This window comes from Octopus sinensis, linkage group LG4 (genome assembly GCF_006345805.1).
Source record: "Octopus sinensis linkage group LG4, ASM634580v1, whole genome shotgun sequence".
In the NCBI taxonomy this organism is placed as follows: domain Eukaryota; kingdom Metazoa; phylum Mollusca; class Cephalopoda; order Octopoda; family Octopodidae; genus Octopus; species Octopus sinensis.
Window position 1 is genome coordinate 134,098,751 of NC_043000.1, and position 17,638 is coordinate 134,116,388.

A 17,638-nucleotide genomic window follows, 5' to 3' on the forward strand; every position below is an offset into this window, starting at 1 on the left:
AAGGGGGTTGAGCAGACACAGACATACAGGTGATATGTAAATATTGGACATACAGAGGTACATACAAGGGTTCACTTTTAACTAATACTGGACACCAGACAGACAAACATTGAACTTGTGTGATTACCCCTTGTTTGTCAAATATCCAGTAAGGTTTTCGATGTCCCACCTTTCCTGTGCTGGACATCTATCAAAATAAAAATTCCAAATTTGGAATGTAAGTAAATCTGTTAAGAAAAAAACTTAAGATACATTAGGATTTTTTTTTTTTTGTTTTTTTTTTTGCTTCCTAAAGAGAAAAGTAAAAATAATTAACAACTAACAGAAGAGCAATCTGAAAAATCTCCATTAATTAAATGAAAAATCTCCATTAATTAAAAGAAAAATATTTTTCAAATCATAGGTTTATCAACCTTAATTGAATCAGAATTTCTCTTTAACAAATGCACCGACAGATTAGATATAATCACATTTGATTAAACATTTAAATGCTTTTTTTTCTCTCTCTCTTTTCCTTTTGTCAAAGTTAACCCACTCCTGAAATTTTGCTGCTCTGCAGAGAGAGACAAACGGTGTGCAGCAAATAAAAAAAAAACATTATATAAAAATAATGACTTACTAAAGCACTAAATAAATAAGGTTACCAAGACAAACACAGTTGTCAACATTACAGCAAACATACTGAAAAGTTTGGTTTAAAACATCGCAGTCCTGGCCATGCAGGAGCATTGGCACAAACAATAATAATTCACTAATAACAAAATTTAAGCTAAAAAAAAATCAAACCCAAAAACAATATATAAGGCTACTACCCTCAATGTTTTATACAGACTGAAAGCAAAAACAAAAAGAAACTGAAATTTTTGTAACTAATTGTACTTCATATATGCATGTAATGTGTGTATGTATGTGTTATGGCATCCGTTTTCAAAATTGGATGTGTAGCATTATAAAAATAAAAAAATTTTTTAAATGTTACTAAGTTTTAATATTAGAACCATGCAGTTAATAATCTGAAATTACTTAGAAAGAAAATGAAATAAATATATATTGAAATTAACCCTTTAGCATTTAAACTGGCCAAGTTCAGCCCAAATATTCTTTGTTTTATGTTCAAAGTGGCTAGATTTAGCTTCTTACACCTACCCTACAATGTCCTTCTAAAATAAGCAAACATTATTAAAAACTTGAAGCTACAAAATAAGGAATGATTAATTCACAACAATGTTAACTAATAAGCACTGCATCTGATTTAACAGAGTAATATGAATGCTAAAGGGTTACACTACCACTCCTAATATTTTTCCCCTTAATAGTTCTTAATTCTTGTCCCTTCTTAAAAGAAACCATATTAAGTGAACATGTAGACAAAAGACAAGTGACATATAAAGACAACATAGGACAACAGATGTAAACAAAAAACAGGCAAAATGGACAAAAGACAAACAGTACAAATAAACTTGCCAAAACAAATAAGTAAATAAAATACTAACACTTACACAGCTAAGTTCTACAACAGACAGTACACAATTCATATATATATACATATATATACATATATATATAGGGTTATCTCATAAATAATGTGGTTTTTTCAATTGCATGAACTAAAAGTTGGAGAGGGGGGGGGCAGGATAAGGTACCTGCATCAACTTGCTATAAAAGCAGGTAGGAAATTTTACCTTGTCCTCATTCTTAGTACAGTTTGATTTTAATAGTTATTTTTCAAAGCTATAATGGAAGTGACAAAGGAACATATTTTGCCTTATGAGTTCAATAAAGGCAACAATGCAATGGAAAATGCAAGGAATATTAACATAGTATATGGGGATCAGACAATAAGCGTAAACCAGTGTCAACAGTGGTTCCAGAAATTCCGAGCCAGAAACTACAGCCTAGAAGATGAGCCTCATTCTGGAAGATCGATAGAGTTTGATGAGAACGTCCTACAAAACCCTGGTAGAACAAAATCCCATCATAACTGTTGAGGAACTAGGAGAGATGCTTGGATTTGATCATTCAACCATTCATTGACACCTGCACTAGAAGAAAAAAGACCATCTTTGGTTTCAAGATGAAGGTGTTCTTCCATCAAGATAATGCTCAGCCACATACAGCGAGGATGACATTCCAAAGACTGGAGCAGTTCAGATGGGAAACGATGCCCCACCCACCATATTCGCCAGACATTGTCCCACCTGATTATCCTTTATTCTACAGTCTTCAAAATCATTTGGACACAAAAAATATGAATTCTGTAGATGAGGTCAGAACAGCACTGGAGGAGTATTTTTCATCACGGACAAGTGAATTTTGGAAGAAGGGCCTTGCAAGTCTACTAGATAGATGGAAGAGCATTGCAGGAAATGAAGGAGAGTATATTTTAGATTTAAAAAAAAGTTTGTTTATCTTAATTTTGAAAAATAAAAGAAGTATAAAAAAACACATTATTTATGGGATGATTATATATATATATATATATTTATATATACACATACACATATACATACATACACACAGAGAGGAACACTACAATATTTGTATTTTCCAAATACTCATTCAACAAATAACATTTACTGACATATTTATCAAGACTATACATACATTTCATACAAAAATGAAACAATTTTCATATTAACTAAAACATCAAATATGCACATAAAAATATAAACAAAGAAGAATGGGGGAGGTTTGTTACACAGTATTCCTCAGAGTAGAAACAATGGCCATAATGATACTCAATAAAATATTTTAAAATATAGTAAATAAAGAAACATTTTCATATACGAATGTAAACACAAAATTGACATGGTTAAACTACAATATTAATATAGTGTCTCCTCTTTTACTTTCACCACTGCCGCCTTTGCACAACAATATGTTCATCATATTTTATTCTCTCACATCATCTAGTCTAAAGTCATCATTCAATCTCTTTCTCTCCTATTCTCCTTTCAGTAATAGAGATTCTTTAGTCTTGCAAATTGCAAGGTGACCTCAATAGTGTTGGTGTCATGAAAAAAAAAAAGCATCCAGCACACTACTAAGTGGTTGGCATTATGAAGGGCATTCAGCTGTAGAAATCATGCCAAAACTGAAACATTGGGGGCTGGCACTATCCTTCACTTGTTGAATCCTACAAAAATGTCCAACACCCTATGCCAACTTAGAAAGCAATCTAAATTTTTAATACATATATATACACATACACACAAACACAGAGTTAATCATTATATTTATACACTCTTTCCCTCATGCACATACACACACATAAAAAAAATTATTACTTTTGTGTATGATTATGTAAGACTACCAATTTGTAGCTATTTGTATATTGTTAAAAGCTAACGAACTATATAAAAGGTAATCGCAACATTCAACATATGAGTATACAAATATTTTTCCAGATCACAAATTGATCACTCATCATAAAATTTTGCTTCATAATAATACACTAAAATAATAACAATCTTTTGTCAGTTCCAACAATAGGAAATATAAGCCATGCACCACATTGTCTGGGGTTTTTAAGAGGGTTTCCAACAGTCCTACTGTCCTATCAGGAAAAATGAAATATTTGTTTTGTTATTGATGGACACATTGACAAGTTAGCCTTCATACTGTAGTAGACATTGCACATAGAGCTTAAGGTTTTAAGCTTTACATTTTAGCCAGAGAGGCTTATAAAATTAATGGAAGAACCAAAACTAACTACACTAATAAACGGCTTGATGAAATTCTGTCCAATCCAACACATTTATATAACCAAAAGCTGACTAAATGCTTAACATGTCAAGCATTTAGACTCCTTTAGCAACATTAATTAGTTTAGGCTACAGAAGGTGCTATTTCTATTTTCTGATTGACAGGAGTAGAAAACACAAGCCTTAAATTTGACATATTGATGTGCAAATGTAGAAAGCTGTGAAACTTATCTAAGTAAAATAAGGATTTCTTTTAACTGAAGATAAGGTTAGTTATTCAAGAGGGCAATCAATTCCATAATGTTACAAATGTTTATATATTCTAAATTACTACAAAAATAGGTGAAAGACAAAATTTATGTAGGTAGAATTTGAACTGAAAACAAAAGAAGAAGCAATGCAAGCATTTTGTCATTTAATCCAGATTAACTGATAATCTGATAATACAATGAGCTCCTACACTGGTTCAAGGTTAGTAATTTGTTAGAGAGGGAATATAGTTGATTGAAATAGCCTTATAATATAACTGGTACATACTTTATCAGCCCTTGAGAATGAAAGGCAAGATCAATCCTGGTGGGATTTGAACTCAGAATGAAGAGAGAAGAAAGTAAATATTGTAAAGGATTTAGTCTAACATTATTTATTCTGCCATTACGCTGCCCATAACAATGATTTGTAACTTCTGAATAAGGATTTCTAACATTTGCAGGTGCTGAGGAACAATTAATTGTGATCAATTTAATCAATCTCTGTACATGACTGATACCCATTTTATTGAGTACTAAAAAGCGGGTAAGGTAAAAAGTAAACTAAACCCATGAAGGATTTCAGCTCCCTACAATGTCAGTATTGCCTTTATAATAACAGTTGTTGCTACTATAGACACAAGATCAGAAATTTGAAGAGTGAGTTAGTTAATTCAATCAACCCCAGTATTTGATATCATCATCATCATCGTTTAACATCTGATTTTCATGCTGGCATGGGTTGGACAGTTTAACTGAGGACTGGCAAGCCAGATGTCTACACCAGCCTCCAATCTGACCTGGCAAGGTTTCTACAGCTGGATGCCCTTCCTAACGATAACCATTCCGAGAGTGTAGTGGGTGCTTTTTATGTGCCACCAGCACGAGAACAAGTCAGGCGATACTGGCATCGACCACACTCAAATGGTGCTTTTTATGTGACAATGGCACTGGCGTTGACCATGTTCGTATGGTGCATTTTACATGCCACCAGCACGGCAGCCAGTCCGGTGGGACTGGTATCAACCATGTTCAAATGGTGCTTTTTACGTGCAAACCCAAAAAGATGAAAGACAAAGTCAACCTTGACAGTATTTAAATTCAGAATATAAAGAGCCATAACTAAATATCACAAGGAATTTTGTCCAATGCCCTAATATTTCTGCCAATCTACCAAACTCTAACGATTACACCAATCCACTAAGAACAATAATAATATTAATTATATGTTAATATAAAACCACAGTATAAATGTACATGTTTTTCTCCCCTTAGCTTTCTACATACAAAGCAAGAGTAAAATTTACTATAGAAAAAAAAATATAATCTATGAACCTAAAATTATTATTGATTAATATTTCTACAAAGCTATGTCTGTTAAATTTAATTCTGCAGGTATCAAATTTAAATAGATGTATTTTGTTGAAGATGAACAACAAAAATATACTAATTGTTGACTCTCACTTTAAAGAGTGACCATAATATATATATAAGCACAACCAGCTACAGCATCAGTTCAATGATCACTCTGGTTTCCTCTCTTCACTTCCTTGTCTTTATCTGTACTTCTTTCTTGTATTCAGTAAAGGATTATGTCCAAAATGCTCTACTTTTAATCTATAACTTTTTTCCTTCTTTGAGAGTCAACCTAATATTGGGTGTGAACATCACTTTGACTTTTATTGGTTTTTTTGATTAACTTTATTCATACATGCATTACACATTGTGAAAAATAGTAATTTCACAGGGTTTTTAGACAAGATCTTTTTCAACTAAATACCTAATTTCTATATATGTAAGTTGAAACTGTTTTTTCCAAGAAACATATTTCATTAAAAACTAATTGGTTCATTCTTTTTTTTTTTTTTATATTTATTATAAAATATTCTCAAATAAAACTTTTCCACAACTCTTTCTTTTCTTTTTTTTTTTTTGCATGTGTTAAGACAATGGGGAAAACAGTATGTGTAATGTACATACACGCACTAATATATATACACATATCCACACGTGCCTATATACACATACATTCATATACATGCATACATATATATGCAAAACATGCACATAGATGTGTGATAGTGAACATTATATGCACACACACATATATATACATACACACATACAAACACACTGTCAGATGCATACATAAATACATATACACACACACAGACATATGCATGTACATATATACACACACACACACATACATACACACAAAATTATATATGTATATATATAATTGTGAGTCTTCTTGGGACATTTTTTCATTGTGGCCTATAAATAAATACTACAAGTAGAAATTAAATTTGGATTTGCTCAGACTGCTCACATTGGTGAAAAATATACACAGTGACATAACAACAGGGCATGCAAAACTCCACTACCAACATAAAACTATATTGCAATTATTTCAGTGAAGGAAATGAAAAGATATTAAAATTGGAAACAAAAAAAAAAATTATTTGACCTGGAAATTTTGAACAATCAAGATAATTCTACATGAAAAAGCCAAAATACTGTCCGAATACGAACTCCATATTTCACTATAATAGGACATCGTTAAATAAAAAGTAATAACAATAATAATAATAAAAATAATAATAAAAATAATAATAATAATAATAATAATAATAATAGTAATAATAATAATGATAATAATAATAATAATAATGAGATAACTTTCACATGACAAAATTAACAAAGAATTTTAGAGACAGGCCTTACCGCTCTGTGGAACATGATTGATACGTCTAGCTGGAGTTGGAGAGTTGGACGAGCCAATTGAGCTGGTGCTGCGACTATCAAAGTTGGAGGAAGCAATGCTGTTGTGTCCAGAATCAGTTTCGTACTGGTGCTGGTAGCTGTTCAGACTACTAGTTGGACTTGCAGAATCAGATGAACCTATTGAACCTGGTAACAATAATAACTCTAAATGCAACTCACAACCACAATGGACTGGCATAAAATGAAAAACATCTAACAACAGGCAATTTCCTATATATTACAAACACAATCAGACGAAGGAGAGAGAAAGATAGAACCAGAAAGAGTGTACAGATGTCGTTATGAAACCAATCTATGATCTGATTTTTGTAAATCCTCTTGTGATAATAAACATCAAGATGTGTGTGTGACTGTGTGTGTGTATGTGTGTGTGTGTGCGTAAACAAGTGGGTGCATAGGCATCACTTGGTGGCTAAAGCATTTGTTTCACTATCAAAAGGTGCCAATCTTGACCCCGCCACTGTAGGGCAGCTTGAGTATATGTGTTTTAGAATGGCTTTGGATAGATTGTCATAAGGCCTTAAGAGTATAACTAAGAATGTAGAAACTGTGTGCGAGCCAGTCTGATGGTCTGCACCTGTAAATCAAAAGACCAATCTTGTCACATACTGTGCTCTGCTGATTTTGTGCGAGAATTACATTCTGAATACAACTATACTCAGTTACTGACACTATACTCAGTTACTAATTTAATGAGGAGATAAGTCAGGTGGTCAAACAACTGGAATACACATCAAAATCAACAGCAGATCCATTTATTTATTTATTTTATCTTATATAATTGCATGTATCTGTATATTTACACATACACTCATATATACATTTATTAATAGATACATAGAGATTTAGTGTCTGGTTACTTCAGTACCATAGTTTCAAGCTAGTATCGAGGAATCTAGTAATCTTCCGCAGATTTTTTTGTAGTAGTTGGAAAAGCAGTGTCTCATCACACCGTTACAAATATACATTCATGAACAGAAACCATGTGCACTCCTTCTAGTGGAAATGGCATACTGTACACATTCTCCCACCAATGCGAGTGGAAAACTAGAAAGAAGCACATAATGCCTTAACCGTAGATATAGCATAAGCATTTGAAATGAAGGCTGAAGTTGTGAGCAGGAAAAAAAATTTTTTTTTCAGCTAATGATAAAGTACAATTGCTACCAAATAATTAAGCAGTTGCAGCTACCCCTTGTTAGCATGGTTACTGCACTTATGAAAGTAAGATATAGAGACAGAAAAGCATGCTATGCTGTAAGCATTGCTGAAAGATGCAATACTCTCCAAAGGTGCCAATATATTTCTGATCTGCAGTCAATAGTTTATGATGAGTGTATTAAAATGCAAGCTATATAGGAAATATATATTAAATGTGTGTGTTGTGTTGTGTGTTCCTTGATGTTTTAGAAATTAAAATGATAAAAATAATAAAATATAAACAGCCTGAAACACTGAAGTATTTAAAATATTGACAAATCAAATTTTGTTGACTTAATAAATTTTAAAGACATATCCATGGAAAAAAAACAATAATCTTTCTAATATATTTGGTAGAACTAAGGCAGCGAGCAGGCAGAACCGATAGCACGCTGGACAAAATGCTTAGCAGTATTTCATTTGTCATTACATTCTGAGTTTAAATTCCACTAAGGTTGACTTTGTCTTCCTTTCTTTCAGGGTCAATAAAATAAGTACCAGCTAAGCACTGGGGTCAATATAATCAACTTACTCCCTTCTCCCCAATTGCAGGCCTTGAGCCAAAATTTGAAGCCAATCTATAGGTAGAATTATTACTATAGCATGCTTTCCAAAACCTCAAAAAAGTTTTTTTCCTCAAACCTCTTTAAAAGAACATAAAACAATTCAAATCATTTTTGGATAAAAAATCTGCTGTTTTTGTTAAATATGAAAATAAACTACAATCTGAGCATCAGCCAGATACATTCTACTGCCGCAATAATGAGTATCCTAAGTATTTTACCTCCTTTTTTAGGTTGGTTACCAGCAAAAAGAGAAATTTATTGTGGTCGCAATCAAGAATTAGGTTTTACTTTAGCAACATCGTTTTGTTACTTACATCATCATCATCATCGTTTAATGTCCACTTTCCATGCTAGCATAGGTTGGACGATTTGTTTGAGGACTGGCAAACCAGATGGTTGCACCAAGCTCCAATATGATCTGGCAGAGTTTCTACAGCTGGATGCCCTTCCTAACGCCAACCACTCTGAGGATATAGTGGGTGCTTTTACATGCCACCAGCACGAGAGACAGTCAGGTGGTACTGGTAACACTCACGCTCAAATGGTGATTTTTATGTGCCACCTGCACAGGAGCTAGTCCAGCAGCACTGGCAACGACCTCACTCAAATGTCTTTTCACATGCCACCGGCACGGAAGCCAGTCAGCTGTTCTGGCAATGATCACACTTGGATGGTGCTATTAGCACTCCACTGGCACGGGTGCCAGTCATCAAATTTAATTCAATTTTGATTTCACTTGCCTCAACAGGTCGTCGCATGCAGAGTTTAGTGTCAAATGAAGGAAAGCTACATATAAGTGGGCTGGTTACACCCCTGGCATAGGCCACGAGTTATGGTGTCACTTGGCTTGCCGGGTCTTTTCATGCACAGCTTATTTCCAATGGTCTTGGTCACTAGTCATTGCCTCGGTGAGGCCTAATGTTCGAAGGTCATGCTTCACCACCTCATCCCAGGTTTTCCTGGGTCTACCTCTTCCACAGGTTCCCTCAACTGCTAGGGTGTGACACTTTTTCACACAGCTATCCTCATCCATTCTCGCCACATGATCATACCAGCGCAGTTGTCTCTCTTGCATCATGTTTCACTGCCATGTAGCACGGCTGTTCGTACACATGCGTCATACCGTCTACCTTTTACTCTGAACGAGAGGCCCTCTGTCACCAGCAGAGGTAAGAGCTCTCTGAACTTTGCCCAACAATTTATTTGGAGAGAATGTTGAGATAGAATACACAGCAAGTAAGTGAAAAAATAGATTTGGAAAATAGAATTAAACATATGATAAAGAGTCCACTAAAGAAATAAAAGAGTGCAGAAACACAAGTTCCATCTCAACAAATTAAACTATCAACAGCGTTTATTTAAACTACAGTAAATAACTGACTCTTCACAGAATTACTTTCAAAAATTAAATTTCATACAAGTGGCCATAGTGCTTACAGTTTATGTCATGTATCAAAAACAAAATATCTAAACTACCATTTAAATATTTGTATGGTAGAGGTCAAAATGATACATGGCACTTACTCTGAGGTTTCTCTAAGAGTCAAGTGGTAAAGTATTGTATGTAGCCATATAAACCTTAGTTCTATTATCAGTTCAGTATGAGATACATTCACTTTTACATGATACCTTGGTCGCTGAGTGGAATTTATAAGTCCCCAAACTAAACTCACTTCCAGTTGCAGTTTATCTGCTTAAAAACTCTCGTCTCATGTGTTTCCCCTCCATTCCTTTGCCAAAAGATGTTGTGATGCTAAGCTAAGATTTCTCTCTTCTTTTCCCGATCCTTCATACTTCATTCGCCATTAACACTTTCAATGTATTATTAACAGCTTGTTTTCATGAGCTAACCACTGAAAATGTCCCCTCAAAAAAAATATAATTTTAACTCTCATGTAATTCGTTAAGATAATTACTTGTTTCTCGGTTTGCTTAATCTCATTCTTATTACCATTATTTTCGTCCTTCTTTCCCCCAAACAAACTTTGCTTGTTCACAGTGTTTTCATGAGCTAACCATTGAAAATGTCCCCTCAAAAAATATAATTTTATCTCTCATGTAATTTCTTTAAGATAATTACTTGTTGCTTGGTCTGTTTAATCTCATTCCTATTACCATTATTTTTGTCCCCAAATTAAACTCGGTTCCGGTTGCAGTTTATCTGTTTAAAAACTCATGTTTCCCCTCCATTCCATTCCTTCACCATTATTTTCTTCCTTCTGTCCCCAAACAAAATTTTCCTTGTTCACAGTGTTTTCATGAACTAACCATTGAAAATGTCCCCTAAAAAAATATTTTATCTCATGTAATTTTGTTAAAATAATTACTCGTTTTTCGGTCTCTTTAATCTCATACTTATTACCATGTAAGATAATTACACATTTCTTGGTCTGCTGAATCTCATTCTTATTACCATTATTTTCGCCCCTCTGTCCCAAAACAAAACTCGCTTCCGGTTGCAGTTTATCTGTTTAAAGACTCTCGTCTCATGTGTTTCCTCTCCATTCCGTTCCTTCGCCAAACAATGTTGCGATGCTAAGATTTCTCGTTTTTTTTTTTCAATCCTTCATACTTCATTCACCATTAACACTTTCAATGTATTCTTTACTAACAGCTTGTTTTCATGAGTTAACCATTGAAAATGTCCCCTCAAAAAATATAATTTTATCTCTCATGTAATTTCGTTAAGATAATTACTTGTTTCTCAGTCTGTTTAATCTCATTCTTATTACCATCATTTTCGTCCTTCTGTCCCCAAACAAAACTTTGCTTGTTTGCAGTGCGCTCGCCTTTTCCTGCCCCCACCACCAATACTGGATATCTCTATCTTCCCACCATCTACACCGGATATCCCTTCTCCCACCACCATTACCTGTGTCTATTCTCCTGACCCCTCCCTCCTCACTGGGCTGTTCTCTATATATTACCTGCACTTCTCTCTTTCCTAGAACAAATGCAGTCAGCCCAGCTGCTCGTCCACCCACCCACTTAACCGGCTACCTTATGTTTCGTTCTGTCTAGAAATCTGTCACCACCACTACCAGATATCTCTTCTCCCAACTCCCCCTCCTCACTAGTGCTGTTCCCTATATTACCTGCATTCTCTTTTTCTCTATCTCTCTCCCTCTCTTTCTCTCTACTGGGACAAATGTAACCAGGTTTCTGCCCTCCTACTTAACGGCTGGCTATCTTTCGTCCCATTTTCATTCTGTCTAGAAACATGCCAACAACTACCCAGGAATTTTCCTTCGCCTTATCAAGTGAAGGAGAAAGCTATTCGGCTACCCATGCGTGGTTGTTCCTGTGTATGGGTGCGCTTGTGTGTATGTAGGAATGAGCTTGTTTCCTCCCTCTCTGTCTGAACCCTTCCCCGCTGGTGGTTCCTTCCATTATACCTGCAATCCTCCTATTCCTGGACAAACGCAACCAGTTTTAGCTGACTCCCTCCTAACCTAACATTGGAATATCCATATATTTGCTACACCACTTAAATCTACATCATTCGATGACCATAAATGCTTATGCTTACAACACTTCTAACACCAGCTCCTACCTCCAGTAGGAGCAACAATCTTAACATGCTTGAATGTTGTCAGGTTGGAAGAAAGAACAGATGAGTAAAGTGAGTTCATGGCTGTTTCCTGCACCAGCTTCACATAATCAGCTCCAGCCCATTCAAAAGTACCTTGGATCGTAGGATGACCTGCTGTGTTTACCTTGGATTGTAGTGCAACCTGCTGTGCTTGAGGAGACCTATTGAGTCAAATACATCAACATCAAAATAAAAATAAAATGGAAATTGAAGTTGTGATACCTGGTGCCGGTGGCACGTAAAAAGCACCATCCAAACGTGACCGATGCTAGTGGTACGTAAATAGCACCAACCGATCATGGCCGTTGCCACCCTCCTCTGGCCCCTGTGCTGGTGGCACATAAAAAGCACCCACTACACTCACGGAGTGGTTGGCATTAGGAAAGGCATCCAGCTGTAGTAACACTGCCAGATCAGACTGGAGCCTGGTGCAGCCTCCTGGCTTCCCAGACCCCGGTCGAACCGTCCAACCCATGTTAGCATGGAAAACAGATGTTAAACGATGATGATGATGATGTATATAAACACTCGATAGTCTTAATATTTATTCACAATGATTACCAATTCTTGAAATACACATGGTTTAAATGGGCATGTGTGTGTGTGTATGTTTGTGTGTTTATGCATATGCACAAACACACACAAAATATATATTATGAGAATTTAAATAGGGAATACTTTTTAACTGTAGAACTCAAAGTAGATAAAGCATGTAGAATTTTAGGTTTAAAAAAAAAACCCTTGGATGAAAAACAAAAGGTCGGCTTTTGCTTTATTTCCAGAAGCCTAATATTCTATATGCAATTATTCATTGCTTTATCAACTTTCAAGTTCTATTGTTAGAAATAGTTTCATATCTCTAAATTTTGATAAACATCTTACAATTCTTGCTGGTAAGAACAAAGTCTCTAAACTGAATGGAGAAAATTTAGAGTGTTACTTTGGCATAATGGTAGAACACCCATCATGCTTACAGAAACAGCTATCATGTTTACAGAAAATGTGGGTTCGTGCCCCATGAGCAATCTTCAATTTTTTTTTCCATCCGCAGAGTTTTTTAGATCAATATCATTTATAATCTACGAGTTTCATTAAAAATAACCCACCATATATATATATATATATATATATATATACAGAGAGAGAGAGAGCACTCCTTGTGTGTACACAGTTAGATTTATGACTGCTACTGGTGATTGGAAAGTTTTATCTTTGAATAAAATGGTAAAAGAAAATGGTAAAAATTTCCCCACAAATAAATCATATATATTTGATAAAATTAGATAGCTTTTCTTTTTCAAAGCTCAGCAATGAAAAAGCAAGAGCTTTATTATTATAATTATTAAGTTAATAGCATTGCTTCAATGTTATTATATTAATTGCAATGAGACAAGAAAATTTTTTTAATTTTAGGTAAAGAAGAGAAAAATAACACAAGAGGTAAGTAAAAAAAAAATTGTAAGTTATTTCCTTGTGATTAGAAATACACATGCATGCAAAGGCAAAAAAAAAATTTACAATAAATAGAAACATGCACATAGATAATATAGTGAGGCTGTGGGTTGGGAAGGGGCAATTTCTGTATTATTTTTCTTTATTGAGAATGAAATCTCTGAGATAGCAAAGAATGAGCCAATTCATTTTTTTTTAAATTTCAAATGAATACTGAATGTTTAACACATATGTGGAGGACTATATATTGCCACCAACACAATTAAGGTATTTTTGTCATTTATAACCAAGATGTAAAAAAATTGATATGAGACAAATTTTTTTTAAATCCTGCAAATTTAAGAGTTTTAACAGACTTTATATACTTTTTTTTTTGTAAATGTAGTCTTTAGTTAACTGAGGCCTTATAATTTTGAAGATACAATTTTATTTTAGCTGGGTTTTGTTATTCAATAAAGCAAAATTTTTGTCATCATTTTAATGATAATGATGATCTTACTTTATTCAATTTAACTTTTAAAAAATGATAGACAAAATATGTTTTGCCTTTGCCATTCATGAAATGATTTAAATCTTTTCAATTTATTTTATCACTAGTTTAAAATCCACACTCTGTGCAGACCTTTAGGTTAGCTCCTACTGAGGGCTAATTGGGCTGGCAGCCCAAAACTAAAAAGGGCTAAATAGTATGAATATAATACATCTATAATGACTATATGCCCCGGTGGTGTTTGATCAGAGGTTAAGGACGGATGAGAATTAATTCTGTAATGCAATCATTCTATTGTTCCAGTCCCAACTTGAATTCCAGCTATTGGCCAGTTTCTCCCAAAGTTCTTATCTCAACGTAAATTTAACAAGGTAAATGTCATTTATCTCCCCCTTGATCTCTGGTGTCATCTGACAAATGCCAACCAAGATGTTGTAAATCAACCAAGCTTTACTCGCAAGAAATAACAACCGAAATGCTTTTAAGTCAGATTTCAATGCTGGATGTTCAAGAACCAATTGAAGGGCAAAATTTCAATCCTGAGATCATCCCGATTCCAAAAAGGTATAATATGTCTATATAAAGTAAATGTAGACTGAGATACAGGAGTTCCAAACAGACAGAATATATATATAAATATAACACAGTTTGTGAGCTGAATTACAATATTACTTTCATCAGCTGTATTGATTCATGCTTCCCAATTCTGTTTTGGCAGTCTTTTCATTGACCATCAGCTCACACCATTTTTACCTTACATAAACTATATGAATGTATTTTTACTCTCACTAATTTGCCTGTGCTTTTGATACCTCACCACTCATATATACACAGTCTCTTTCATGTCATATTCACAATCAACAAGTTATTATCAAACTTAATTTTTACCCACTTTTACAACTGACTGTCTTACTGCTGTAAGCATTATGGAGCATATATATATATATATATATATATATATATATATATATATACATACATACATACATACATAGATATATGATGGACTCTCCTGTCAAAGATGACGTATTCAGCTTTATGGTGATCAAATGTATGAGCTGTACATAAGCTCACTCCCTCCATCAAATTGACATTACCTGAACAAGTGCACGGTGTACCACGTGTCAGGTGTCAAAGTAATTGCAGAGCAACACGAGCTGAAGTGTTTTGCTCAGGAACACAACACATAACCCTTTATATATATTTATTTACACACACACACACAATTACAGTGGAAGACACATATCAAGCATTCAGAAACACACAAAAACTGCTGTACCAGTGACCAAGCTGCACCTAGCATGACAAAAAGTTTTGACACAAAATAATGTTTAAGAAAACTTAACGGTTTTATGTGTTTTGAATGGTTAATATGCAGTTTCAAGTCACTGTTGCTAGGTTCAGTTATTGTTTTAAGAGCAATTTTTGTAACATTATATATATTTCTAAAGTTTTCATGAAATAAATATTTGTATAACATTTATCATTGACATAACTTAGTAACAAAAACAGCAGAGAATTCAGTCAACAAATTATTCGGATGAAAAAAAAATTGATGCTTTCACTGGCTTTTGCTTCATTGGCTAAATATCTGAGTAATTGCATTTATTGATTGAAAGCAAAGAGTATAAAAATTCAACAATAAATCCATAAAATTCATGTTACTTCTTATCCTCCAAGCTATCAACTGAACACAAAGAAAGCGGTTCTGCCTGCAATGAAAATGTCACAAACAGATTGCCATAGAATCTACTCTGTATCTAACCTTAACCAACATCAAGTCATAAAGTCTGTAAGATGTTGGTCTCACTGGTGATGCCAAACACACATGATTATAACATCAAGTGTCTGAAAGGAAGAGAAGGGGGAATAAGTAAGTAAATAAAAAATATATAGACATCTCTTCTATAAAGCAGTTTTAACATAATACAATATAATTGTTACACTATGCTGATATTGGGCATGTTAGCAACAATATCTCTTTCCTAAACACCTTATAACTATTACAATAGAATTTGTATTAAATTTGAGTTTCCAGTTTAATGCATTTACTTGGTACTTAGTATTTTGTGCCTATAATAATCCAAACAATAAATAATACCCTTTTGTTGACTTTTGTTTGTTCCCAACATTGATATAATTGCTCTACCCACAATTTTTATTTTACATAGATTACAAAACTGCTAGGGAATAAGCAGAAAGTAGTTTTAGAAATATCTATCATATCAAATCAAATATCACAAAAGCTGCTAAAGATTGTTATTCAGCCTTAATAGGTTTTTTTTATAAATGTTTTTAACACTTAAAGGTAATTCAGTTCACTGCAAATCAAATCAACAAAGGATAATTAAAAATAATTTTGTTCAAGAAATTAGTTTTCCGGTAACAAAGATTGCTGAAGGGATGAGAAGTCGTCACTAACTTACCATAATTTGGTGAAAACAAAAAAAAAATTTGTATATATGTATATATATATATTAAATTTTCTTTTTGTGCATCTAGTTAGTGTTTGGAAGAAACCGCTTACAAATCCATCAGATAAAAAGGAGAAGCATAAAGCTGTGTATTTTCAAAGCAGAGGTACACACGGGTAAGATTAAAAAGGAAAGCATTATTGGAGGCGACTAGTAAGTTTAACCTAATCCTGTTGGATTTTTGCAATCAAGAAAGAAAGAAATATTTAAAACTAATTATAAAATAACTTTTGAATTAAAAATTAACCTATATTCAAGAATAAGTTAACCTATCATATTTAAAAATAAACTATTGGTTTGGCAACAAAGTTTCCACTGTTTTTTTAAATTTTGGAATTTAGTGCGTTTTTTAATTTTTTTGAGAATTCTATTTTTGAATCATTTTGGAATTTATTTTGTTTTTTTTTTTTTGTTTTTGTTTTCTAGTTAATTTTAGTTAATTTTTGTTTATTTTCAGATCATTAAAATGGAATGTGAAGTTAAGAAAAATGAGCATTTTTGACACCTCCTTCTTTTTGCTTTTAATTAAGGTTCTTAAGGCCGCAAAAGTTGCTCATGACATTTGTGCTGTGTATGGAGAGGATGCCATAGCTGAAAGAACCGCTCATGATTGGTATGCCAAGTTCAAAAATGGAAATTTTGACCTCAAACCGTCCAGGTGAGTTCGATGAAGAGTGATTAAACCAACTTTTGCATGAAAATTCTCATCAAATGACTAGGGAAATGGCAGAGAAAATGGAATGCTCCTACACTGCTATAGAGAAGCATCTTCACTCGATGGGAAAGGTTCAGAAGTATGGAGCATGGGTTCCGCATGCTTTAAGTGACAACAACAAAAATCAACGAGCCACAATCTCTGCTGGTTTACTTGCTTGTCACCGCTCAACTCATGGACACAAGTAACAATTTCTTTACTGAATCATTACTGGTGACAAAAAATGGTGCCTGTATATCAATATGAAGCAGTGTAAGGAATGGCTTAGCTCGGTAAGCAAGCGACACCGCGCGTGAAACAAGATCTTCATCCATGTAAAACGATGTATGGTGGAACTGGGAAGGGATTATCCATTAAGAATTGATTGAACGGAACCAAACGGTCAAAGTGGAACACTATGTTCAGCAGAT

At 33.9% G+C, this 17,638-nt stretch overlaps 1 protein-coding gene across 23 annotated transcripts in view; it reads right to left on the minus strand.

Moving 5' to 3' along the window:
• Positions 1–17,638, minus strand: part of LOC115211100 (rap guanine nucleotide exchange factor 6) — a 508,151-nt gene that overhangs the window by 22,630 nt on the left and 467,883 nt on the right. For 20 of the 23 annotated variants that reach the window (XM_036502519.1, XM_036502517.1, XM_029779996.2 and 17 more), the window contains one exon: positions 6,680–6,865. The exons of 1 other annotated variant lie outside the window; for it this stretch is intronic. In XM_036502519.1, coding sequence (XP_036358412.1) covers positions 6,680–6,865 — 186 coding nt within the window. Of the gene's footprint in view, positions 1–127; positions 188–6,679; positions 6,866–15,043; positions 15,888–17,638 lie in introns of those variants that run through there. 2 more of the 23 variants (XM_036502529.1, XM_036502532.1) reach the window with 2 other exon arrangements.